Genomic DNA, 27,326 nt, shown 5'->3' with positions numbered 1-27,326 from the left:
GCAGGACAATCCTATGTAGTCCGGAGGGAGAAATGGTACCGATTATATTACTTTGCTAACAGTACCCAGAATATCTGAGCAGTTACTGGCAAGAAGAAATACGATGGCATGACTGGCCCAACAAAGAGGAGGCTTCATCAGTGGCTGCCACCACCTCTGACAACAAAGCCAACCTGCTCCGACAAATAACCCCAGGCGCGCTCACCTGCAGCACACGGCTCATCCACTGGAAACTGTCTTCCTCTGAGGCGTCGGGTCTTTGTTCCGCAACCACCACGATGCGCTCATCATAAAATACAGACACAGAAAACACAGCAATTCTAAGAGAGACAGATCAAACACATCAGGACTCCCTTCACAACCAGTCCTATTTGCTTTGCTCAGTTGGAGTTACAGAGAGGAGTTGTCCCCACCACACTACCCAGAAACGAGTGGTTTCGAAAAGAAAATGCCACAGTCATTACCATCAAAATGAGGACTCAAAAAACATGTACTAGTAAGCACCACCGGCACGAACGTTGGGATGCAGTGGTAAGCAAGACAAAGTCCCTGTCTTCATGGAGCTTGCACGTCAGAGACAGAACAAATAAATATAAAAATAATGTCATGTCGTATTACACCAGGAAGAAAGGCAAGGCAGGGCGAGGGGCAGAGCGGTATGCGGGGCGGCTGCGCTCCTGAAGGCGGGGTGGTTGGGGAGCGCCTCCCTGAGGAGCGGACACTGGAGCAGAGACCTGAGTGAAGTGAGGACGCGAGCCATGCGAAGATCTGGAGGAAGAGGTTTCCGGGCAGAAGGAACGGAAAGCGAAAAGGTTCTGAGGTAGGAACGAGCTTGGCAGGTTTGAGGAACAGCAAGAAGGCCAGTGTGCCTGGAGCAGAGTGGTAAGCAGAGAGTGGTGGGGAGAGGTCAGAGCCAGGCCAGGGCAGGCAGGGGGACCTGGCAGGCTGAGGGGAGGGGGATGTTCTGAGTGAGGTCTCCGCTCGAACGTCCCCTTACTAGCGAGGCATTCCCAGACCACCCTAGAGAAACCGGAGAGCGCACTCCCACCCCCAGGGTGTTCTTTCTAGGTGGCCCTTATCACCATCTCACATGTTCTCTCTGTCCCTGACTTTGTAGTTACTCTCGGTTTCCTGCAGTGAGAATGTGAGCTTCACAAGGGCAGAAACCTGGCCTGTTTTGTTCACTGCCACATGCCACACTCTGAGCATGCATGATAGTGGCACACGGTTGGCAGCCAATAAATATCTGTTGAAAGGATGCACGAAAGAACGGGAAGTCACCAGAGAGCTGAATGTGCCAGCACGCGGGACCATCTCCCTTCCTTCCTTCCTTCCTTCCACACATATTCATTGAATACCTACCGTGTGCCAGGCGCTGTGCTGAGTGCCGGGGATATAACGGTGACCAAAGACAGAAGGTCGAGTGCCCCACGGAGTTTACATCTCAGAGGAAGCCACGTTATTATAAACACTACACGTTTTAGGAACTGGTTCTCTACTGGTTTCATTAGTTTTTCCTACTTCTTAAAAAAACTAAAGGGATACCAGGAATGCTTTAAGGATACATATCCATGATTGTAAATAAACTACTGGATAGACATCAACTACTCAAGTATGTACCAAATATCTTTTCTTGTATTAATAAGCAAAGAAAAGAGGGTTTGTAGTTGACTTTATCCATGGAATTTGAAATTAGCACTTAGGTACTATGTCAATCTCTGTGTTAAAATGTTATAACAATTTAGAGATGAGTTATAAGAGAAACAGTTCTCAGATGTAAAATTCCTACAAAGTAGCATCTATCTTAGATGATAGTCTGCATGGCACTACTTCTATATTGATGGAATGTAAGAAGTTCAATGTTTTAGAATTCTCCTCAGTATTCAACAAATAGTAATAATTAAAAACTGAAATACAGGATATGGTTATATCTTATTCCTCTTAATTTCAGCCAAACCCAGCCATGTTGAGATAAATATTTAAAGCCCAATTCCTGCTATGCTTAACCAAAAAAAAAAACCCCAATCACTTACTCTACAGAATACAACTCAAATTACCCTGTAAAGATACATTTAGATTCCACTGCAAGTGCTAACATCTGAATTTTGTACTACTCACCTTCCTCTATAAACAGTCTTTATTGATTCAACAGCCAATCCAGTAGCAACAATGTCATCAGCATTATGTCTTCGACCACTAACCATCAGTAACCCATCCATTTTTCCAACCACGAACACCAAACTGCCCTGAAAGGTAATAAAAATTTACCTTGATTTCCATTATTTAAATAGCAAAACAGGTATTTTACTTTCTGCTTTGAAATATAGTTCATCAAAAATGTAAGAAAACAACACTGTATTTTATGGATTCTAAGGAAGTGTTTCATATCTCAGAGATCAGAGGAGGAATCTATAGCATTTTACAAAAATTACAGTATATAAGAAAAGAATTTGTTTATATTTATTCTTAGGGAGGAATTTTATAAAAAAGCAACTAGGATTGGGGCGCCTGGGTGGCTCAGTCGGTTAAGCGTCCGACTTCAGCTCAGGTCATGATCTCACGGTCCGTGAGTTTGAGCCCCGTGTCGGGTTCTGTGCTGACAGCTCAGAGCCTGGAGCCTGCTTCGGATTCTGTGTCTCCCTCTCTCTGACCCTCCCCCGTTCATGCTCTCTCTCCGTCTCAAAAATAAATAAACATTAAAAAAAAAAAAAGAAAGAAAGCAACTAGGATTCCACACAAGCATATTTTATTTTCTCAGCCATGATTATGTCATATTAGTTCATTTGTACCTATTCACGAGATGGATGCAAAGAAAAAAATTGTTAACTTATTTAATACTGGAATTAGGAAGAGATGAAAACAGCTGAATGTGAGAACACCTGTTCGAGATTTATAAGGGTAATGCTGTTTCCATCTGGCAAGATTAGAAACAGGCTAATAAAGAAAGGTCTGAGAAACACTATAGGAGTCTCTCCAAGAAGATAACATAGCTGCAGGAAATGTTGCTGTCAACGCCCTAAAGACATCACTGTACAAATAATACTTCTCAAAAATTCTCCTAGACCCATTTGCAATAAATTGACTTTTCCATTCATTACACAAGTCCTAAATTTCCTGGACAATTTATACATATTCAATTATCTAGTAGTCATCTCTACGTGAATGTCACTTAGTGATTTATTGAGCGCAATGTAGTGCCATATGCTGATTGGGTTATGTAAGTAAGATAGAACTTCTAGACTCAAGAAACCACAGGCTAATCTGAGAAGACAGGAAAGAACCAGCCATTTCCAACACAGTCTGAAAAGTGCTATGGTGGACGTAAGTAAAGAGAATGAGACAGACACTGCTCTGTCCATTTCTCCATTTCTTTCACTGCAGTAGAATTTTTAGCTGGGCATGGGTGACCAAAATAAAGATTGCATTTCAGCGTCCCCTTGCAGTTAAGTGTGGCCACGGGACTAGTTCAGACCAGTTCAGATAAAAGGTGTTGCACCTATCAGAATGGCTAACATTAACAACTCAGGCAACAACAGATGTTGGCGAGGATGCGGACAAAGAGGATGTCTTTTGCATTGTTGGTGGGAAGGCAAGCCGGTGCAGCCATTCTGGATAACAGTATGGAGGTTTCTCAAAAAATTAAAAAGAGAACTACCCTATGACCCAGCAATTGCACTAGTAGGCATTTATCCAAGGGGTATAGGTGTGCTGTTTCGAAGGAATACACGCACCCCCTTGTTTATAGCAGCACTATCAACAATAGCCAAAGTATGGAAAGAGCCCAAATGTCCATCGATGGATGAATGGATAAAGGAAATGTGGTATATATATACAATGGAGTATTACTTGGCAATCAAAAAGAATGAAATCTTGCCATTTGCAACTACGTGGATGGAACTAGAGGGTATTATGCTAAGTGAAATTAGAGAAAGACACATATCATACGACTTCACTCATATGAGGACTTTAAGATAGGACTAAAACAGATGAACACAAGGGAAGGGAAAGAAAAATAATATAAAAACAGGGAGGGGGACAAAACATAAGAGACTCATAAATATGAAGAACAAACTAAGGGTTACTGGAGGGGTTGTGGGAGGGGGGATGGGCTAAATGGGTAAGGGGCACTAAGGAATCTACTCCTGAAATCATTGTTGCACTGTATGCTAACTAATTTGGATGTAAAAAAAAAAAAGAAAAAAAAAAAGATATGACATGTTGCTCAGTAGCTTCAGGAAATCTTCCTTAAGAGATGGTGGGATACACTCTTTCCCCTGTCCCGTTTTCTGGAATGCAGACGGGATCCTGTAGCTCCATCTTGGACTTTAGTCGTGGAGAGGTAAGCTTTAAAAGGAGCTAGGTTTTAGAGAATTTTTTGGTGCTGACAGGATTAGTTAAGACAGTAGGTACAGACTTCTCTTTCTAGGATAGCAATCGTCTTAGTGGCATGCCCTCACACCCCCTGCCCCCATAAATGGTGGGGAAGAAGTAAAATTAGGTCTTTTCTTATGTAACTTGAGCTGGTAAGAGGAGATGAAAGAGTAGGGAGGTAAAAGAGAGGTAGATGGAGACATATGGGTTTAACTATGACCACAAATGTCTGTTACTTACAAAATACAACCCAAACTTCCCACAACATCACGCAAAACCCTTCATAATCTGGCTCTCTGCCTTCTCTGTGGGCTCATAAAACTGTTAACTCTCTGAGAACAGACTTTGTATCTTAATGGTCTCCGTGAACCCAGTGCCTGTGAATACCATTTGCTGGAAAACAAACTGTTAATATTTGAAAAATTTATTATTATACATGGTATAGTGCCGATAATTTGTATGAAAATGCTTTGCACACTATTATGACTTCCCTTTGCTATTTAAAAAATTTTTTTAAAATATTTATTTATTTTTAAGAGAGAGAGCGTGCTGGGGAGGGGCAAAGGGAGAGGGAGACAGAGGATCTGAAGTGGGCTCTGCACTGAGAGAGGAGAGCCCAATATGGGGCTCAAGTTCATGAACCGTGAGATCATGACCTGAGCCAAAGTCAGATGCTTAACCAAATGAGCCTCTCAGGTGTCATTCCCTTTGCTATTGAAGGTAACTTTTTTTTAGCGCTCTTCTAACTCAGTGAAACATACAAATCAAATCAAAGAAATGTAGCAAGACTAAATGAAAAGAATTTTTGAAAATAAAAAATATCTCAGCTTAAAGGAGTCAAGTGAATGTGGGTAATGAAAGCAATAAACATTAGGTGAGTTTATGACATTCTTACAGAAACCACTCTGTAACACTCTTTAACACTTCTGAACTAATCTGAATTTGTTCTGTTCTGTGACGAAAACCTTGTAAAGTCTAAATATCTGGATCAGATACACCAAAACAAACATGAATGCATCACTTACCGGCCCTACAAACCCCAGTAATCCTGACCGGATGAAGGGGACGTCCCCAACAGGAGAGCCTGCAGAATTGACTGGAATTACCTAAAAGATAGAAAGCAGTGAAAATCTTAGCTTTTTCTTAAAATATGTATTTGATTTTTATTTTATAAAAAAATTGTTTTGAATGTTTATTTTTTGAGAGAGAGAGAGACAGAGAATGAGTGGGGGAGGGATAGAGAGAGAGAGGGAGACACAGAGTCCGAAACAGACTCCAGGCTCTGAGCTGTCAGCACAGAGCCCCACACGGGGCTGAAACCCATGATCCACGAGTCATGACCTGAGCCAAAGTTGGCTGTGTAACCAAATAAGCCACCCAGGCTCCCTGTATTTAATTTTTAAAATGTCTTAGAAAAATTATAATAGTAATATACGCTTATTGAAAAATTAAAATTATATAAATAATGACTTCAGTATCCCCACCCCTTTAAGAAAGAAACATTTACAATCTGCTGTATATCTCTCAGACTTTTTTTACACGCATGTATTAATGTAGTAAGAATTTATTAAAAAAAAAAAAGAATCCTATTACATATACTGTTTCACAACCCGCTTTTTCACATACTATATATTTTTCACATAACATATGTATTTGGGATATCTCTGAAAGTTGGTGACAGTTGCTCTAGCTCCCTTTGTTCAACAGTCCTGCAACATATCATCGCATGGGGGACAAGACAGAACAGCCCTTGGAGTCCAATGAAAGTTCAACTTCTGGCTCTGCCACTGACTAGTAAGTTCCTGGACTTCTCGAAGCCTCAGTGTCTTTGGTCATAAAACAGAGCTCCCAATGCCTCTCACAGGTTTAGGGTAAAGATTCAGGGAACGTAAACAGATTTGCAGGCATAAGCACAGTGTTTGGCTCAGAATCGGTACTCAGGAAACTACAAGAATTAGTACTATTAGAATGTAAGCCGTCTTTCCGGTGAGGAAGGCCATCTAATTTTACTGTTATAAATGTGCTTTACTGAATATTGCTGTACAGATCTCGGTGTATTTGTACAAAAGGCATGAGCTCTTTGAAGTTTTTCTCACCAGCAGCTTATTTTTAAAGATATACTTTGCTTCGTTTTGTAGTCATTACTAGGTCTTCTGTCCCAGTGAAAGGTTAACCGCACTGGAAAACTCTCTCACAATTTAAATAGAAAATCCAGTAAGAAAACACTAGAAACTTCAATTTGCAAAACAAAACAAAACAAAAAAACAAAAACAAACCCAAACAAAAGGCAATTGTTTTCTCCTTTTTTGGTTAGGATTTTTATTCTACTTCCCTATCGTTAAATTTATACTGCAGATTTCAGAATCCCTTCATCACTATGGACCTGGCAGTTTGATATTAAAATCTGAGAATTTTGGCTAGGCAGTTGCTCTTATCGGAAAGGCAATGTAATAAAATACTATCGGTGTCTTCAAACACTGCTTGAGGATCTTGTTTATAGTAAGGAAAATGGAATGACGAAAAATTCAGATATTGGAAACATATGTAGTCCAAGCATTTAAAAAGAAGAAGAGTAGGGTGAGATTTTTTTTTCTTTTAGGGTGACATTTAAATTAGTGAAATGTATAGACAGCGCAAGTAATCAGTCACTTGTGAGAGCAAAGTTACTGGCGGTAAACGCGTGCTTTAAGAGTTTATCAATGCCCACTCTTACTGAGGTGAGTGGATCGCAACTTCTGAAGGAAGGCCAAGAATGTAATAGTGTTACTGATGATGCAAGGATGGTCACAACAGACAGACATTTAATAATTTACACCATTCTAGGCCGTGTAAACAGATGATGGACAGCCCAGGAGCTCTTCACCTTTTCCAGTTACCACACTACTCATATAGGTAATACTCTCCTGTCAGGTCTATTACAACATAATTAGGTAATGGTATGTGCCAATAATGGTATGGTAGATAGATATGCCCTGCCATACTGAGACTGAGAGTCAAGTATTAAAAAAGGAAGCTCAAAGAACTGAAAATTGGCAGTTGGTCATAATATCATGGCCCATAAGATGGACTTTTCTGTTCCCTAAAAGCTACCCTGTGGCAGGTTAATCCCAATTAGGAAATATAGATAATTCCTTATGCCTGTTCTGATTTCCAGCCTCACTAGGCAAACTTTCATTACTGTTAGTCTTTACACTCAGAACTGTCCGCAGGAAAACAATGTGCTGGTTTCACTAGAACAGGAGTTATTTGAGGAGCTCCGTTTGTTTTCCTGAGGTACCAAGCATCTAGAATACTGCTGGGACACACAGAAGGTGCTCAGTAAACATGTGTTGAATGAAAGACTGAATAATGGGAGCAACCTGCCCCTGTGACAGGACAGTTTTTCATCAGTAACTTGGTGTTCTGGTTGGCATCAGTCCTCATAGGCTCAGCTAACTTCAGTCTACTCTGGAGAGATGGATCTGCTGTCACTGTACTCTTAAAATTAAATTTTGGGGCTTATGAAATTCAAAGTATGGCATATTCACCAGAGTGAACTTTTATGAGGCCTTTTACTCTTCATTTATGTAACAGATAAACAGTAATTCTTGTGCACCAGGGGTGTTCTAAGCATTTTACAAACATTAACTCGTTGGGGTGCCTGGGTGGCTCAGTCGGTTAAGCATCCGACTTCAGCTCGGGTCATGATCTCGCGGTTTCCGAGTTCGAGCCCCGTGTTGGGCTCTGTGCTGACAGTTTGGAGCCTGGAGCCTGCTTCCGATTCTGTGTCTCCCCTTTCTCTGCCCCTCCCATGCTCATGCTCTCTCTCTGTGTCTCAATAATAAATGAATGTTAAAAACAAACAAACAAACATTTACTCATTTAGTCCTCACAACAATGCTATGAGGTATGTACTATGGTTCCTCACATTTTAAAGATAAGGAAATTAAGGCACAGAGAGGTTAAGCAACTCCTCCAAGGTCAGCGAGTAAGTGGCGGACTTAGGATTTGAACTGAGGCAGCCTAGCTCCAGAATACACTTTCTCAGCTGCTATATTGTGCTGTTTCCCATCGGCCAGGTCATTTGACCTAGTGACACCCTGACCTCACTAGATAAGTTCCCCCCCAAATTTAATATCATGTACCTCAAATGTATTTTTTGTCACACCAGCAAGCCCAAAGTACATCATGCCTCCTGTTCTAGAGCTGACACAGATTTCTCCAATTTCATCTGTTTTGCAGAGTTGGGGAGGTCCGTCGGGTCTCACAATGCACATCATCCCTAGGGTGCAGAAAATACAGTTAAGAGACAGAGATTCTGGAAAACCTTTGTAAAATAACAGCCTCATCCTTCTGAGCCCAGGAAAGTTTTGCATTTACTGAACGGAATTAAGTAAGAATGCCAAACAACCATGTCAAAAATAGACCTGATACTACATAGGTATATCTGAATTCCCATCTTTTAGTCCCGATGATAAACAAGTTATTTTTAAAATTCAGCAAATAAAACTACAACAGATGCAGACCACCGCTTTCCAAGACAGTAACATGTTAAAAATGACTACAGTGTCCAAAGAAAACAGGTGAAATTAATTTACCCTTGGGCAAATCAAACTCAAACACTCACGGGAGCACTGAGATCTAACTTTCTGCCAGTCCCAATGTCTTGGCAATTACGGTGAAAACCAGACAACTTTAGTGCAACTCAGTACTTAAGCTTTCCATATGAACAACTGTAATGGAATCATTCATAATGAAATCATACAATACTGCTGGAAAGGAAGTATAATTAGAATCGCTGAACTGTTAGAGAGGCTTTGAGAAGAGGCTAAGAACTAAATTTTTTATTCCTGGTTGTGGATCTCATTTTTATCAGGTTCTACTATCTCTAATGACAAATCTTTTTGAAAAACCAAATGGTGCTCCTAAGAACTCACCACCAGGCATTACATGGCCCACATCCTGGACCGTCAGTGCTGAATTTTTATCTTCAGTATTGACCCGTATTACTCCATAGCTCAATCCATTCATTGAGAGAATAGCTCTTCCTGGCAAGGGGGCCCCTGGAACTCCAGGCCTGAAAACAAAATAAACTTGTCAAATTTGGCAAATTAAATGATATCAACGTAAAAGTATGTACATATAAAAGCAAATTTCCTCTGACTACAACACACACACAAAATACTCATTTTCTCCGCCAAAAACATGTTAAATTAATCAAATTCACATGTATAAAGCATGGTCCACATTCATTCAGGTGGAAAAAACAAATTTCAATCTATTATTAAGAATATATTGGCTTGTGTGTACTTTCCACACTTAAGCTGTAACCAAGGACAACCTATTTTGTGGGGTTTTTTTTTTGTTTTTTTTTTTAGATAACTTATATATTTTGAGAGAGAGAGACAGAAAAAGAGAGAGGGAAGAAGGGAGAAGCAGATAGAATGGTAGAGACAGAATCCCAAGCAGACACCATGCTGTCAGTACAGAGCCCGACGTGGGGCTTGAACTCATGAACGTGAGATCATGATCTGAGCCGAGATCAAGAGTCACATGCTTAACTGAACTGACTGAACCACCCAGGCGCCACAAGGACAGCCTGTTTCTCGTCTAAGATGCTAACTAAGGAGTCTGAAGAGCAAAACAATGCAGAAAAAGAACTCGTTCACAACTATGAGAGAAGAATTAAAGTATATTTTCAGTTTACCAGTTACCCTTACGGCAAGAGTGGGAAAAATAAATGAGATGCTTCCAACTGCTTTACAAAGTCATTTTCACTTTTAGGCTGATGAAGCAGAAAATTAGTTAGCACCTCTTGTCATCGCCCAGTAAATAGCACACATCTGATTAAAGTTGTAACATACATCAAGAACACTGACATTCTGCACAATACCTGCGGATTGCGACAGTCATGGCTTCAGCAGAAGTAGCACATGGACAGATGGCCTCAGGTTTCAGTCCATGGCTTTGGAATAGACTCAGGAAGGCATCACAGGATGACACAGACCCTAAGGAGTTGGAACAAATCAACGTGAAAGCTAAAATTGTGATTTTCATTACTGTAGAAAATTGGTAAAGAGTGGAGAGCCAACACATTTGCTTTTCATGAGAACTCTCACTGTACCTCCTTAATTCCATACAGATATTTTATTGTGCCTGTGAGATGGTGGATACATTTCAAGGACAAATAAATGCTCAGTCAGCCCATAAAAGGTCACTGACACTATTTAAAGTCACAAATTGGAATAGGGCTGCTCCTACCAAACTGTGCAATCAATAGCAGAGATGTACTGCAGCCATTCTCTTCTATGCGATAATCTCAGATTTGTTTCTAAGGTCAACCCCATATCTGTGTTTATACCATTGTGACTACTGACAGAAATGCACTTACAGCAAAGAGCACAGTTTCTTTTTTTTTTTCTTTTTTTAATTTGAGAAAGACAGAGATAGAGAGAGAGAGAGACAGAGAGAGAATGAATAGGGGAAAGGGGCGGAGGGGGAGAGAGAATCATCTTAAGCAGGCTCCATGCTCGGTGCAGAGCCTGATGCAGGGCTCAATCCCATAACCTCGGGATCATGCCCTGAGCCGAAATTAAGAGTCAGATGCTTAACTGACTGAGCCACTCAGGCACCCTGAGAGCATAGTTCTAACACTTTACCTGATTCTACTGTGTGGAGGCTCAGGTGTTTGTGCTTGGAGGGAAAAGCAGGTAACATGGTAAGATTTCTAAAAGCTTTCCCCAAGTCCTTTGATTTGTTCATAGGGGGAATTTATATAAAGTCCAGACACTTGGGTTACATCAAGTCAACTTCTTATCACTCCTTATAGTCACATGATAGAAAAAGGATATAAATGAGTGAGCAATAAGGGGTGTTTCTGAAAGCTTATAAAATGTGGTATATCTATTCAATGGAGTATTATATGGTAACGAAAAGGAATGAAGTATGAACACATGCTACATTGAGGAATCCTGAAAACATACTAAGTGAAAGAAGCCAATCACAAAAGGCCACATACAGTATATGAAATGTCCAGGGTAGGTAAGTTTGTAGACAAAGAAAGTAGATGAACAGTTGCCTAGGGCTAGGGAACAGAGAGGGAGAAATAAGGAGTTACTATCAATGGTTATGTTTTGTTTTGTTTTGTTTTGTCTTGTTTTGTTTTAATGGGGGGAGGTAATGATGTTCTAAACTTAGTTCATGGTGACAGTTGTATAACTGTGCATATCCTGAAACCACTGAACAGCACACTTATTTCTTTATACATTTCTTCATTTACTAAATGTTTTTTTGACAGAGAGAGAGCGAGCAAGTGAGAGCACGAGTGGGGGAGGGGCAGAGAGGGAGACAGAGGATCCCAAGCAGGCTCTGTGCTTACAGCACAGAGCCCGATATGGGGCTGGAACTCACAAACTGTGAGATCGTGACCTGAGCCGAAGTTGGATGCTTAAAAGACCGCGCCACCCAGGAGCCTCTGAACCACACACTTTAAATGGACGAGTTTTATGGTATGTGAATTACATTTCAATACAGATGTAAAAAAATGCTTACGGAAAGGGGGAAAAACCTCAACCTACCAAAGGAAAGGCTATTCCCACACACACACTCTAGAAATACTCACAGGGATTAGCTCCATCAGTTACAATTAACATCCGGAGGGAACTCAAGCTGACATCTCTTTGGTCCCGATGTGCCATCATAGCCCAATGCAAGTCTCGACATTTTACTAAAGCTACTTTGGCTATAAATTCAAAACGGATAAAGTTAACACACACATACATGCTAAAATTGGTGTGCATTTAATACACTATAATAAAAACATTTTTACTTATTTTAGGGATCATGATTTTCACTTAGAGAAAATAAAAAAGGCTTCAAAGAAATTGTGCCAGGTGCTCTGAAGCAGTAGCAACTGACACGGACGCACAATTGTTTTGCTTACTGTGACCTGCAGGCAGGCCACATAGCTCAGCCAAGGAAACTCTGAACACTGAAACACCCAATGAATCTAATTCAGGGTTCAGATTCAAGCAAATTCACCTCGGCTCATAAGAAAGGACATCAAGTGAGATGAAACAGACAACATACCTAATTTGATAGTGATTGAACTCTAAAACCCGTCAAGCCACCAAGGCACAGAATTATGTCTCCAGAAGAGCAATTTGAAAATCCCTGAAATCTCAGTTCAAACAGTCACATAATTAAAGCTCAGATGTTGTGTGCAACTACCTTTGTGGGCATGTACTCTCTGGACCCAAGAGAGCGGGCAAGTCTTCATAACAGAGTAGGGTACACTAATTGTATGCATCTTGTTCATTACATTCTGAAAAAGCAAAGAAAGACAAAAAGTAATCAATACCCAACACATACTCAGCATTTTAAAACTGAACTATCATTAATGGTTTTAGGCACAGAAGTAACATATGCTCTTTGAAAAAAATCTGAAATATTAACTCTAAGGCTGAAGTCTTATTTGCTATCTACCCTTAAACCTGGTTCGTTCCTCTCCTCCTCAGAGATTACTGGTTATGAAACTGGCATGTATCCTCCGGGCCCTTTTGCTGTATAACTCATATATATTTGTCCCCAAAGGAAGATAAAAGTATTTTTAACATTAAAAGGCATCATATCATACATAGATTGGCAGCCTGCTTTTTTTTCACTTAAAATGTTTTCGAGCTAAATCTGTGCACACGAGTATAAGAGATCTACATAATACTTCTTGAGCTGCTGGATACTATTCCACGGTATGACTATAGCACAATTTATTTAGGCATTTCTCTATCATTGACAACGTTTTGCTATTACAAACAGTGTTTCTCAAGGAACATATTTATACTCACTTCCCTGCACACGTGTGCAAGTGTCTGTCTACAGTAGATACAGAAAGTAGTACTGCTGGGTCATAGGATATGTGCTTTTAAAATTCACCAGATACTGCCAAACTGCCCTCCAACCCGCTAAGCACTTTCATCATGCACATGCTCACTACATCCCACAAAGAGCTGGCTATTACAAAGCAAGAAATCAGCGTTTCCCTGATTCTTACAGGAGGATCTGCTCAGACTTCTTAAGTGTTTGGGTAGATAAAGCTGAGTGAGCTGAGCAAGTCATGGAATTTGGTGTCTCTCCTGCCCCCCAAACCGAATATACACAGGACCCCGGTTCCCAAAGAGATCCAGCCCACAGAGTAATTAAGTCTTGGTATTTAGATTGGCCATTCTGATCATCACCTAAGTGGCCCCCCAAAATACAAGACACCACTGTAAACCTCTTTTACCTCCTTCCCCCACGTTTCTAGCTATGGTGACAAATTTTTGGATTTTCAAGGACAAAACGGTGTTAATACTAGTTCTTCTACACATCCCCATCTTGCTCTTTGTATCACAGGTAGAAAATTCTCTCTAACCCCTCAAAAGGGTGTTTTAACCAATCAAAAGGGCTTCAGAAAGGAGCTAGAAATTATGTACACTGAAGGAACAGGCTCTTACTACTTTGAAGTGTGTCCTGGGTCAAAAGGGATCCTCCTCCTCCTCCCCTAGGCTTCATTTGCTACTCTTTCTCAGATTCCTGCAATACGCAAGGAAGTTGGAAGAGACAATCTCTTGAAGGTCCTCTTCAACTTTTGGACCCTTTGTCTCTCTTCCTTCCAAATCAGCACGCTATATACGGTAGTTTTTCCCATTGAAATATCCCCTCTTTACCTCCACCCACAAGATATCTCCATATGGCTAAATCTTGCCCATTTTTCAAAGTCCAACTCAATTGTCGCTCTTCTATAAAAATGGCCTGATCCTGGAGGTGGGAGGGACTCATCTTTCTCTAACTCCCACAGCATGTTACCTGTTCCTCTATTGTGGAAAGGAGCTGATCTACCTTGTTACTTTACTCTTTAATTGTTGCTTGGAGTCATTCAATATATTTTGCCCAATGGAAAAGTTAGATGTCATTAAGCACAGTTACCAGGCTCTAAATACATTCATGTAAATCCTTTCTTCAGAAAAGAGAAGAAGTAAATCTCAAATGTACTTTAATCATACATATATAGTCATTTGTAGGAAAGTGGTACTATAATAGTTTTGAGCCGTCATAGCAGATGTTTAAAAAATTTTTGATCCTAAGTTCTCCTACACAGTTATGTGAAGAGTATGTCCAACCACACACTGAAGAAAAAACAGAATTACATTCTCCTTTAAAAAAGTTACCATCTGTATTACAAAATTCTTCTGGAAAATATTATTGATTTTGGGGGGAATTACATTTCAAATAACCACTGGGAGATGCTCTGGTTACACAGCTTACATACCGACCTGAATTATAAGCACAATTTACACTAAAGGCCATAATTCTGAGGAGCTTACCGCAAACATGCCATGCCATAGCCCGGCATCCTTCTTAAAGTCTAAAACATTTACCACTGTCTCCCCTAAGATTGAAAAAATAGGAAAAAGGAAATCATCTTCAGTGTTAAGCAAGCAGATGTGTTTCATTTGTCTCTATTAAACAACTGATTTTATATTTCTGAAGAAATCACTAAAAGCTTCTGATTACTTGAGGGTCCCCTCAAACTGGCTAGGGGACCGATCACAGGGGAACAAGGTCACAGAAGAGATAAGGAGTCTGAAACTTATTATGACATAGGCACTGTCTTCCAAGAGGTAGTATTTTTTTCCTAATTATACAAGGAACACATGCTTATTTTAGAACTGCATGTTTCAGAAACACATGTAAAAAATTATACTTTCTGGAGAAAGTAAAAAAAGTTGGTGTATATCTATATCTATATATTTATATAGATCTACACATACTTCTAAGCATCCTTATATCTAGACAGATATCTACCATAACAAAACGGGCATACTGCACTGTATCTAATTTGTTTCCACTTAATGGTATATTGAAATAATTTCCTTAGATCTTTAATATTCAAGAACAGGAGTCTTAATGCCTCAGGGTATAACCCACTACTTGAGCATATTATAATTTAGTCAATCCCCATTTTTTTGGCTTTTGATTGCTTCCATTATATATATGCATTTTACCAGACAAGAATGCTGTTCTATAATGAACATGTATAACTTGCTTCATTTTATGAAAGGAAAATAAAGTACTAAAAAAATTTAATATTGCAAAGAACATTCTAAGGCAAAGAGTCACTATACTATATCAACACATCTAAACTTTCACAATACAGAATACATTTTTGTGTTTTAATTTGTGCTTTTTGGTAGCTGGATTTCTTTAACTCCAAATGTACAACTGGTGTCAGCTCTATAAACACAGGGAGATGGAGATATGTAACATTCTGCAGCTAATAAACACATGGTTTTAATTTGTTTCCTATTTCTGCACTCTAGAAATCATGCTTTACATATTTGGTTTGCCCAGCATTTTAGTTCCTTTAAATTACAGCATATTTGTGAAAAAGAAAAGCAAAAGCAAGCCAAGAATGTGTCCTAAAGCACTTCACTCTGAGTTTGGTCATTAACTGGAATCCAATCTTTGAGCACTCTGCTCACAGTCACATATATCTGAAGCTCACAATGAGGGCAGTCACGAGATGAAGTCTGACCTTCAGAATAATTGCAGGCCTGGGACAGAGCTTGGCAGTGAGACAACATCGCAAGGCGGGATACTGTAACTCCCATCACACTCCCTTCTTTGCTTGTTTTATACTAGGAAAAAAAAAAAATCACAAAAAACAAAAGCATAAGAAACACAATAAAATGGGTTATTTCAAATGACAAACTAGAATTCCAAAATGAAACCCAGATAAGCCATGGTAATGGGCTACATTTAATATGTTTCATATGAATATTTAAGACTATATGGTAGGGCCCCAAACTCTAATCACGCAGATAGCATTGACAAGTGACAAAACTCAAGAAAGGATGTGTGAAAAATTCTTACAAGTTTAATTAGTCATCAGTGTCAAGTGGCTGTTAAAGAAGCTAAAAAAACAAGTGACTTGAGCTGCATTAATGGAAGCACCGTATCAAAAACATGGCAAGCAGGGCACCGCAGAGTTCTAGGTGGGTAAGGTGTGGTTCCTGTCTGTCAGAAGCTCCCAGGTTGGGAGGGGAACACCTAGAGATGGCCTACTCACTCCTATAAATCAATCAACTCTCATTTTGCTTTTTCCTCAATGTTCCATCCAAGTCGCTTTTTACCAAGATCAGCAACTTCTGATTGTTAAGTCAAAAGGACACAAGACATACTTTATTTTATCCAACATTTCTGTAACATGTAACACCTCCTTCCTTGACACTGTCTTCTTCCTTAGCTTTTGTGATATTCCTCTCTCCTATTCACAATCTCTCCATCTCTCTCCCCCTTCCATTCTTCTGCCCATCCCTTAAATGTTGGCATTTCCTGAAAGTTCTGTTCTTCTTCCTCTTTTTACTTTCTTCCATCAGGATACCACATGCGCCTGATGGCTTCCAGTTCTCAACCTCTGACCCAGCCCTCCTTTCAGACATTTAGACTCGTAGAGTCAATTGTTCCCCTTGAATGACCCATAGTCCTATAAAACCCCATGCATCCACCACTGTATTCTTCATCCCCACCCCATGCCCATGAACTCTTCTTGCTGTATTTTCTATCTTGGTAAAGGATGCCACCATCTACCCGTTGCTCAAGTCAGAAACCTGAGAGTCTTTCTTGCCTCCTCCCTCTCCAGAGTCTGTCCCTAAATCCTGTCTCTTTTCCTTCCTTCCTTCCTATCTCTCAATTCCACCCACTCTTCTCTATCCCTATCACCATGAGCTTGGGCGTACCTGGATAACTGTAAAACGTGGACTCTCTGTTTACCTTCTTAATCTAATCAAACCAGATACGTCTTTAAATAACATATTTATTCTTATCAAACTCTTCTGACAACCCTTTAATAGCTCCCTATGACTCATAGCGTACTTTAAACTCACTAGCAATGTCCTGTGGGTCATAAGAGGGTCCTAAGTGAAAACTGCAAGTTAATTCAGAATAGCCAAAGTCTAGATGTGGAGGGGAGTCGTTCTAGGTGAAGCCAGAGAGTTAAGCAGGGGCCACACAATGAAGCACCCTTCATTTTTTAGGACAAACCGATAAAGAAGTCTGAAAAGGAGTGGTCAGTGAGGCAGGAGAACTGAGGGAGCAGTCAGGGAAGCCAGTGAGCAGTGTTAAGGAGGATGGAGTGATGAACTATGTCCTCAATGAGACATGATGTGGACTGAGGGATGATGGCTACATTTGGTATTTTAATCGCCTGTTTACTTGTCTGTCATCTAAACACACTCCAATCTCTTCCATCTTTCAAAGCAATCCTCCTCGCCTCCAACATTAACACATCACGCCTCAAAGCTACTGCCCACTCTCTTCCCTTTTATAGCCAGTTATCACCACGGGGCTCAAGGCTGAGTGGATTTTTTTCCCTCAAACTTTTTAAATCTATTGATCGGTTTATCATTTAAAACTTAGCAAACACTTGGTAAGCACTTACTAAGATGTCTCAAGCAGGATGTGGAGTCATCAAGGGCATAGCTTTTAGAGGGAAACAAATGTGAGTGTAAGTCCTAGCTCTGTCATTTTTGAGTCATGTGGCCTTCGGTTGGTTACTTGAGTTCATTTAAGTCTTAGTCTCCTTATCTCAAAAGCAGGTTTTCTTTTTTAGTTAGTTAATATACAGTGCAATATTGGTTTCAGGAGTAGAATTCAGTGATTCATCACGTACATACAATGCCCAGTGCTCATATCACAACAAGTGCTGTTTTTAATACCCATCACCCATCTAGTCCATCCCCTCCCCACCTCCTTCTGTCAACACTGTTTGTTCTCTAAGAGTCTCGTGTGGTTTGTTTCCCTCTCTTCTCTTCCCCCCCTTCCCATATGTTCATCTGTTTTGTTTCTTAAATTCCACATATGAGTGAAATCATATGGTATTTGTCTTTCTCTGACTGGCTTATTTTGCTTAGCACAATACATTCTAGCTCCATCCACGTCATTGTAAATGGCAAGATTTCATTCTTTTTCATGGCTGAGTAAGGTTTATAGCAGCATTGTCAACAACAGCCAAACTATGGAGAGAGCCCAAATGTCCATCAACTGATACACGGATAAAGATGTAGTGTGTGTGTATACGCGCGCACACACACACACACACACACACACACACACACACACACAATGGAATATTATTCCCCCATAAAGCAGGTTTAATGTCAGCCCTGACCTCACAGGGTTCGTGTGAGGGCTGACTGAGATAATGCATTGGAAGCGGCTCTTAGCCTGGTGCCTGGTATGCAGAAGGACTTAATCCCTCAAACTGAATGCTAGCAACCACTCCAGATGCTACACTGACCTTCAATACCAAACCCTCTAGCCATTTGTTTTTTCTTGCTCTTTTTCATCTGTTAAATTTGTTCTTTTCAAGTACAGGTATTCTCCTTCCTCAGGTCTCCATTCTTTTGCTTTCCACTCCCCTACCTCACCAAAAGCAGCAGAGAAACATCTCTGTCAGTATACATTTCTTAAACCTTTGCACATCTCTAAGTCTTGTGTAACTTTCTTATATGAGAAGGATCACTTTTTTTTTTTTTGCTTTCTCTTGAATGTGTATTTATGTTAAAAATAATTAGAACAGAAGGCCCACCACAAGCATTTTATAAGCCAAAAGATGGAACTCTAACAAACCAGGAGGCTTTTCTAACATTAAAGCTGCCAAAGGTTAGTTTTGACTTTTATAAGATAGCAACTGAAGCCACAGGAAGCCACAATGTATTAGTCTCAGGACTTACCTCAATGTATGCTGGTTCTGTACCGGCAGGTGAGATGTGGGGCTGCCAGTCTTTAGGTGGCTTTGAAAGGTACTTGGAATCTGTTACGACCCATTTGAGCCGGGGCCAACCTAAATCAAACCCAAAATGAAAATTGAATTGCCTAAGCCATAAGGGAAGGAGTTCACATTGAACTGGTCGTTTTAAATATCAAGAGACCAAATCGAGGTCATCTTATAGTCAGTAACATACTATATTTATTAGTTTTCAGTGATAGATCACCAGACAATTATACCTTCTTTCAAAAGTACAATCGTTCCACATGCTAATTTCGGCCTTGACATTACCTCAACAATTGGGAGGTCCATTTGGCAATGGAAGTCCACTGAGGTTAGTGGTCTATCCTCTGTCTCTACATGTAGCATTTAGCTTTAGTGAACAGAGTGGTAGCTTTTTCCAACCATCAGCATAAAGGTTAAGGGTGTGGGCTGTGGAATCAGACAGATTTGGGTTCAAATCGCTGCTCTGCCATTTATTAGCTGTGACTTTGGGCAAGTTACTTAACCTCTCTGTGTCTCAGTTTCCTCACCTGTAAAACGGGGATAATAATGGTACCTACTTCATAAGAATGTGAAAATTAAATAAGAAAATATATGTTAAGTAGTTAGCTATTATTAAATTAAGACACTGATCAAACCACTAAGCTTTAACTGTTAACTGACAATTCAAAGTATAAATATTACTAACCTTTAAACTGTACAATTTCTCCATTCTGGGTTTTTGGCAGCCCCTTTAGACAAACTTCACTGGTCAGAGCTAAGGCGATACCACAGCTTCCTAGCAAGAAGCCAATCTGCTGACCTCCGGCATCCTGTGGAGAGAAGGTAATGAGCACGACAGGGGAGTGAGCATGAGCACACCCATGCCCCAAACCTAGCACTTAGCAATGCTCTGGCACTTGTGTGATAACATTCATGGAACCCCACTGCTACCTGGCAGTTGTCAACATCCAATGACAATATGTTCTTCCAAATAATTTCTACAGTACAATGATTTCCTGAGTACAAATCAAGTATTTCATTAATCTGACATCGCTGAGGATGAATTCTACCAGTCAATGTGACGATTTTACTCAAAAGTTAGCAATGCTTCTCTTTTAAATTAATTTCAGGGGTGCCTGGGTGGCTCAGTGGGTTAAGCGTCCGACTTCAGCTCAGGTCATGATCTCACAGTTCATGGGTTCGAACCCTGCGTCAGGCTCTGTGCTGACAGCTCAGAGCCTGGAGCCTGCTTCAGATTCTGTGTCTCCCTCTCTCTCTGCCCCTCCCTGGCTCGCATTCTGTCTCTGTCTCTGTCTCTCTCAAAAACAAACATTAAAAAAAAATTTTTTTTAAGTTAATTTCAGGCCAGTGAAATAGATGTGAACATGGTTAAGCTGTGTTGACCTAGCCACATCCCCAAATTCAAAAGCAAAGCAACCCAGGTCAGAATAAAATAATGTAAATGGACACCAAAGGTCTACATTTACAATGAAAGTGAATGGATGGTTATACCCAAATCCATATACTCTTTATTATTATATTTTAAAGGAGATAATATTTAAGCCTTATGGCTGGGGTGCCTGGGTGGCTTAGTCAGTTAAGTGTCCAACTTCAGCTCAAGTCATGATCTCACAGTTCGTGAGTTCGAGCCCAGCATCAGGCTCTGTGCTGACAGTTCAGAGCCTGGAGCCTGCTTCGGATTCTGTGTCTCCCTCTCTCTCTGCCCCTCCCCTAGTTGTGTGCTCTCTCTCTCTCTCTCTCTCTCTCTCTCTCAAAAACTGAACATTAAAAAAAAAGATATAAGACTTATGGCAAGAGCAGAGAAAACAACAAAAGATATAAAGTATTTCCATTAAAATACCACCTTAAAAGTATCATTATGAAACCACACAAACACAGCCAACTCAATAATTTAAGAACAACCTTACGATTTCCTGACTGATCTAAAGATACTATATCCCATCAACCAAAGTTTCAGGGATGTTTTCAATTTGTTTTTCATTCCTTTCAGAAAAAAAAAAAAAAAAAAAAAAAAAAAAAATATATATATATATATATATATATGTATTTGTAAATCCACAGTATCTACCATATTTGTCTTTATCATGATCTCTCAATAATAAACTATATGAGAAAATTAGGGTCAAACAGCTCACAGAGAAATCATTCGGTTAAACTTGAAAACTTGTTACATATGCTGCATGGGCTGATGTGACATTAAAGTAAAATCTTATCTCCCAGAGTAGTAACATGCCATCATCACTGTGTCATCCTTCAACCTAAGGAAAACCCTGGGCTGTATGATACAGTTAAAGGAAAACCCTTTATACAAAGTTCCCACCTTGTAAATGTGGATTATCTATAGTCTCTGAAGCAATAGGGGTCTTCTTTATAAACAGTAATTACTGAAAAGTCAGGTATACCCCCATGATTCTCAAGTGATATATATACTATATAAAGTCCATCTTAGTTGAAAATGTATTATTTTCATGAAACTTATAAATAATAATAATTATTTTTCTACAACTCTCATGTTTTTAGAAAGTGAAGCTGAGTACTTAAGAAAACGGTTAGGCTGTTTCTAATGTCATGATGGAATCAATTGATCCAAGAACCCGATGCCCACCATGTCACATCAGGCTACATTCCTCTTAAATTCAGCAATGTTACCTTTCTGGTAAGAGGTACCTCTATAGGCACTGGAATCACTTCTGCCAGGAGACATCCATAAAAAGCCACCATAAACATGACTGGATCATTGTTGGGGTAAACCAGGGCTACCTAAAATGCATAATGACATTCAATAACAGGAATAAAAACAAATACCTTCAGTATCATTCTCTAAGATAAATATATATATATACATATATATATGTATATATATATGTATATATATATATACATATATTGCACATATCATGAACACAAACTATTTAATAGCCTAAAGGAAATTAAGTTATTGAGAAAGATGCACAAATCTAAAAAGATCTCTAGCATCCCCAGGATTACACTAGACACATTTTAGAAACTGTAATGCAATTCATCATCATGATAAGAAAAAATTTGCACTGAATTCTACTGGTGATTGAGCAATTAACAGCTCACCTTAAGTAGTAAGTTAATTACTTGTGAAACCTAAGGCAATTTACTTTAGTGCAGGACTAAATAAAATAAATGTAATGGATCTCTCTAGATAGGCCAGCATATTAGAGAATAAGCCTTACAACTCTCAGAGAACTCACAAGTGTTGACTGACTTGATTGCCACTGTAGGGCCAGCTCAAGGTTTCTTATTCTTTAATGAGTTCACTGCTCACTTAACTTTAATCCCTACTCACTTAACTAACAACGCAAGTACTCTAGCATGAAGGCATTGGTAACAGGTGTAAGTAACACCGGCACAAACCGCTATGGATAAAAAGTTAATTCTTCTACAAAAGACAAACAGTGAAGCTTGTGTAATGTGTTCAAAATTGTGATCTCACCTGTAATGTCTGACAGGGATAACTGACCCTTCCCAATTTACTCAAGGAATGCAAAACCCCAGAAGTCATGATCATTGTGAAGCTTGTTACTTGGCTTAGATGTTCATAGATTGACATGTGAAACTTAATTGTGTCACTAGACTGCTGTTTCCCCTTCTTTAACTTTCAAATTCTGTTAACTCACTCCCAAGTTAAGTTCAATTCTGAAGTTGCTAATCTTTCCTAGAGTTCTGAAAAATACGAATTCCAGGTATTTTTAAAAGGCTAGTTCAGGAAGTTCTGGATCATGCGTCTACTCAAAACAGCCCTGCTGTGAGTTGGTGCTTTGTTCTACAAACACCAAATAAAAAGTCATGTTTGACGGTAAGAAGTAATCATATACAGAAAGTCATTGATAGGAAAAAAATCTTCAAAAAGTAAAAATATTTTTTTGTTTCATGTCACCTCCAATTAAAGAAGAAATTAAATGATATCATTTTGTTTCTTCTAAGAATATGGGTCTCCCTCCCTTTCTACATAAAACCACAGAAAATTTTTTGAAAAATTTTATGGGGCAATTTTTAATAAAAAAAGTCAGACTAAACTTTATTGCTATTTTTGTTGTCTGATTATTGAACTATTTATTTCCAGAAAGAGGCTCCTCTTTCTTTTATTAGCACAAGAGTTAACTGATTTAGCAGCTACAGAAAGGGACATGTGAATTTCCTTCATCTACGAATACAAAAATTATCACCTGGTATTCAGCTAACTTTGGTTGGAACCAAACCATTTTCATTTTCTAAGAATAAAAGTTATATAAACTGTGCTGTTGTACGTTAAAAATTCAGAATGTGCGTATTAGAAAACAATAAAACATCACCTCCCTAAAACCAAAAAACCAATTACCCTGTCTCCAGGTTTTAATACAGGTTCATTTTTGGTCCCCAGTTTATTAAGCAGTGTGTAGGCCAACTTTAAACTTCTGCTCCACAACTTTCCTGGAAAAAGAAAAGAATCATATAGAAAAAAACAGGCCTACCTCAGCGAGGAGGCATTCAGTTCATCAGCATGTTTAATAAGACAATGGCCACTTCCAAATGACTCATTAGACAAACATCACCCCCCAAGACAAAGTCCCTCCCCCACAAAAAAATGCTTTATATTCACTGGAGTTTACAAAAGCCAGCCCTGTTTCCAAACAAAAGAAAACATCACCAGATGCTCATTCTGGTTTAGATAATATTTCAAATTCTCTTGTGAAGTAATCCGAGTGTCTTTAGAAGTAATGTGATGTGGGCTGATCCAACATTTATCTTTTAAATTAAAAAAATTTTTTTTAACATTTATTTATTTTTGAGAGAAACACAGAGAGGGAGACACAGAATTTGAAGCAGGCTCCGAGCTGTCAGCACAGAGCCTGACATGGGGCTTGAATTCACAGACCACGAGATCATGACCTGAGCTGAAGTCACACTTAACCTACTGAGCCACACAGGCACCCTTAGGCTGGTCACATTTAAAGGAGGGCAACAATTTTTATCACAGGGATGAAAATCAGAAGACTACTTCTGTTCTGAGCTTTTTCTGAAGAATCACTTACATATATGGTATTAGATATTTGAGGTTAACCGCAAATCAAAAGTATGACTCAAATGATTAAGCATTCCATACCAATGTATTTCAGTGAAAACAGACAAAATGGAAATTAACTAGATGAAACATGTAGATACATTCAGAGATGTTAAATAAACATGTAAAGATTTGGCCAGCTAACTGCTTTAAGGTTTAATATACAGCTTCTGAAATGAATGCTAAAAATAATTTTTGGGAGGGAAAAAAGCCTATTCTTCCTCTCTTCCTGCTCCCTCTCTCCAAACACCCTTAGAAATTCTTATCATAGATTATGTAGAAAGTGAAGGACAAGTCATGCCATTTTGAGTAGATAGGTTAGTTTTACATATAACTCATTCAGAGGGGCAGCTAAAATTTAAACTCATGTCAACCTGTCCAATTGTTTAAATAAAAACTGTTTTTCCCTAAAATTATTCTGTATCTAGGTCTATGGACAATGTGCTTCACTTCTGAAGGGAAAAAGGAGTATGTATGAATAAACTAGTACAAACTCTCAGAGCCCAGGTCGAATCCATTCTTCTCTTTTATTTTTTTCCAGGAATAGAATTTAATGATTCATCACTTACATATAACACACCCAGTGCTCATCCCAACAAGTGCCCTCCTCAATGCCCATCACCCATTTAGCCCATCCCCCACCTAACACCAGGCCAGCAACCCTCAGTCTGTATTTAAGAGTCTCTTACGGTTTGTCTCCTTTTTTTTAATCTTATTTTTGCTTCCCTTTCCCCTATGTTCATCTGTTTTGTTTCTTAAATTCTACATGAGTGAAATCACACAATTATTTGTCTTTCTCTGACTTATTTCGCTTAGCATAATACACTCTAGTTGAATCCATTTGTTTTGTTAGTTAAAAACTGAAAAATAAAGTTATTTTAAGTGAACTCAAGTTACTTTTAAAAGTTATTAAAAAAATTTTTTTTAATGTTTATTTATTTTTGAGAGAGACAGAGACAGAATGCGAGTGGGTTAGGGGCAGAGAGAGAGGGAGACACAGAAGGAGAAGCAGGCTCCAGGCTCTGAGCTGTCAGCACAGAGCCCAACGTGGGGCTCGAATTCACAAGCTGTGAGATCATGGCCTGAGCCGAAGTTGGACGCTGAACTGACTGAGCCACCCAGGCACCCCCCCACTTTTAAAAGCTATTTAAAAAAGAAAAATAAAGGGTTCCTACGGTGGCTTAGTCAGCTAAGAGTCCAGCTTTTGTTGATTTTTGGCTCAGGTCATGATCCCAGAGTTGTGGGATCAAGCCCAAGTTGGGCTCTATGCTGATTGTGGAGCCTGCTTAAGATTCTCTCTCTCTCCCTCTGCCCTTCTTCCTGACTCAACTTCTCTCTCTTTCTCTCTAAAAGAACAAACAAACAAACAAAAAGGATGGGGCACCTGGTTGGTTCAGTCAGTTAAGCGTCCCACTCTTGATTTTGGCTCAGGTCATGATCTCGTGCTTTGTGTGTTGAGCCTGCTTGGGATTCTCTCTCTCTCTCCGTCTCTCTCTGCCCCTCCCCGGCTTATGCTTGCATGTGCTCTCTCTCCCTCCCTCTCTTAAAACAAACAAACAAACAAACAAATAAATAAATAAAAGATCTAATTTTCAATTTTTAGATAAAACTGTCATATTTTTAACATATTTCCAGCCCAAATGTCTTTTCCAAATTGTCTTCTAGTATTTAACTCAGCCGTGGATCCACAAAGCCTCTTTCCTCTTTCTGCTCTTTTAAATATTAGCTGCTTTGCAAATATCATTTAGCAAATGAAAATATCTGACAGTAGCTCTACTTAGAACTTAGGATCCTGTTAAAATAACTTACAAGATCTCATGAAACACAATGACCAGCAACTGCTAAATATCAAGATCTATCACTACCTGTGATAATCTGAAGAACTATTAGGAGAAAAGGAAGGAGCTGCAAATCTTGCAAACTCACCATACGTAAGAGTGTAAACTGGTTTCCCCGTCACGTCCAGTGCGGTCAGACACGGGCATTTTGCTTGAGTGGTGCCCCAGCGCTGTAGGGCCGACTCGAGAGCAGGAGGCCAGTTACAGATGACTCCTAATGGCTCCCCCTTCACAGGGGTCATCTGCCGACCCTCAGGCTTGGGCTGGTTGGGGTCTGGCTGAGGTACTGTACCAAAAAACCCCAATGGGTTAAAAAATATTATCTGAAATACATACAGATACCAACTAACACAACTCAGGTCTCTAATCGCAAATATATTTCCCTTTTCTCTTCATCTTTATTTGGTTTCAACTCACTCTGAGAAAAGAAAGGACATCGTTAGAAACAGTAATCCACCAAGTGGGCCTTAATTCATCTTCCACATAATTGTGAAATCAATATTTAATACAGTTTATGTAATAAACAAATCCTGACCCTAACAAAGAAAATCACTGAACATACAGAAAAGCACAAAGCATACAATTCTTTTTAGTAATTTTGTAATTTTTACTCAACTTGTTTTAAAATCCTTACAGTTTGTGTCTCCAGTTAGAGAGCCAGGTTCCACTTCACCAGGTTACATTTAATGAAAAAGCATTAAACTGTGAGTCGGAAACCCAAATTTACATTTACATTTTACTAGTAAAACATAATTTCCTTATCTGTAAAATGGGGATAGTAACACTTCTACCACAAGGTCAGTATTAAACTCAAACAGATAATGAGCACAAATGACAATGTTCCATGTCTCCATGCCTTCCATATCTCATCTGGTCAATCCCTTTGCTCCTGGTATACCTGGACTCATCCTCCTCAGGATGCGGCTCAAACGGCACATTTTCTGGGAAGCCGTCCCCAGTCATTCCTTCCTTAGCTCCCACCCATGTGGTTGTCAACCCTTATTAAAGCACCAAGGGTCTTTAAGGGCTTCTTTTACTGTGTAAGTTTTTCTCTCCGAGACTGACAACTTCTTGAAGGAAGGCATGGATTTAGTCCTTTTATTGCCTATAGTACCTAATACATAGTGGTACTTCTTAATCAATGTTAATTAAATTGAACTGGATTAGAGGCACCCGGGTGACTCAGTTGGTTAAGCATTTGACTTCAGCTCAAGTCTTGATCTCATGGTTCGTGAGCTTGATCCCCATTCTGGGC

General features: G+C 39.5%; 1 protein-coding gene across 4 annotated transcripts in view; it reads right to left on the bottom strand.

Annotated features, from left to right (window-relative positions):
• The window catches only part of DIP2B (disco interacting protein 2 homolog B), a 226,556-nt gene that overhangs the window by 35,121 nt on the left and 164,109 nt on the right, over positions 1-27,326 (bottom strand). For 3 of the 4 annotated variants that reach the window (XM_047866182.1, XM_047866183.1, XM_047866186.1), the window contains 15 exons: positions 26,160-26,357; positions 23,511-23,602; positions 21,812-21,922; positions 19,848-19,971; positions 19,122-19,231; positions 15,923-16,025; positions 14,712-14,776; positions 12,580-12,673; positions 11,972-12,091; positions 10,244-10,358; positions 9,288-9,427; positions 8,496-8,632; positions 5,397-5,477; positions 2,119-2,246; positions 206-320 (listed from right to left, as the gene is read on the bottom strand). In XM_047866182.1, coding sequence (XP_047722138.1) covers positions 206-320; positions 2,119-2,246; positions 5,397-5,477; positions 8,496-8,632; positions 9,288-9,427; positions 10,244-10,358; positions 11,972-12,091; positions 12,580-12,673; positions 14,712-14,776; positions 15,923-16,025; positions 19,122-19,231; positions 19,848-19,971; positions 21,812-21,922; positions 23,511-23,602; positions 26,160-26,357 — 1,733 coding nt within the window. The remainder of the gene's footprint in view (positions 1-205; positions 321-2,118; positions 2,247-5,396; positions 5,478-8,495; positions 8,633-9,287; positions 9,428-10,243; positions 10,359-11,971; positions 12,092-12,579; positions 12,674-14,711; positions 14,777-15,922; positions 16,026-19,121; positions 19,232-19,847; positions 19,972-21,811; positions 21,923-23,510; positions 23,603-26,159; positions 26,358-27,326) is intronic. The other variant, XM_047866184.1, reaches the window with a different exon arrangement.

This window comes from Prionailurus viverrinus, chromosome B4, assembly GCF_022837055.1.
Source record: "Prionailurus viverrinus isolate Anna chromosome B4, UM_Priviv_1.0, whole genome shotgun sequence".
Classification (NCBI taxonomy): Eukaryota; Metazoa; Chordata; class Mammalia; order Carnivora; family Felidae; genus Prionailurus; species Prionailurus viverrinus.
The sequence above is the reverse complement of the archived record's forward strand: the minus strand, read 5'-3'. Positions and strand labels throughout refer to the sequence as shown.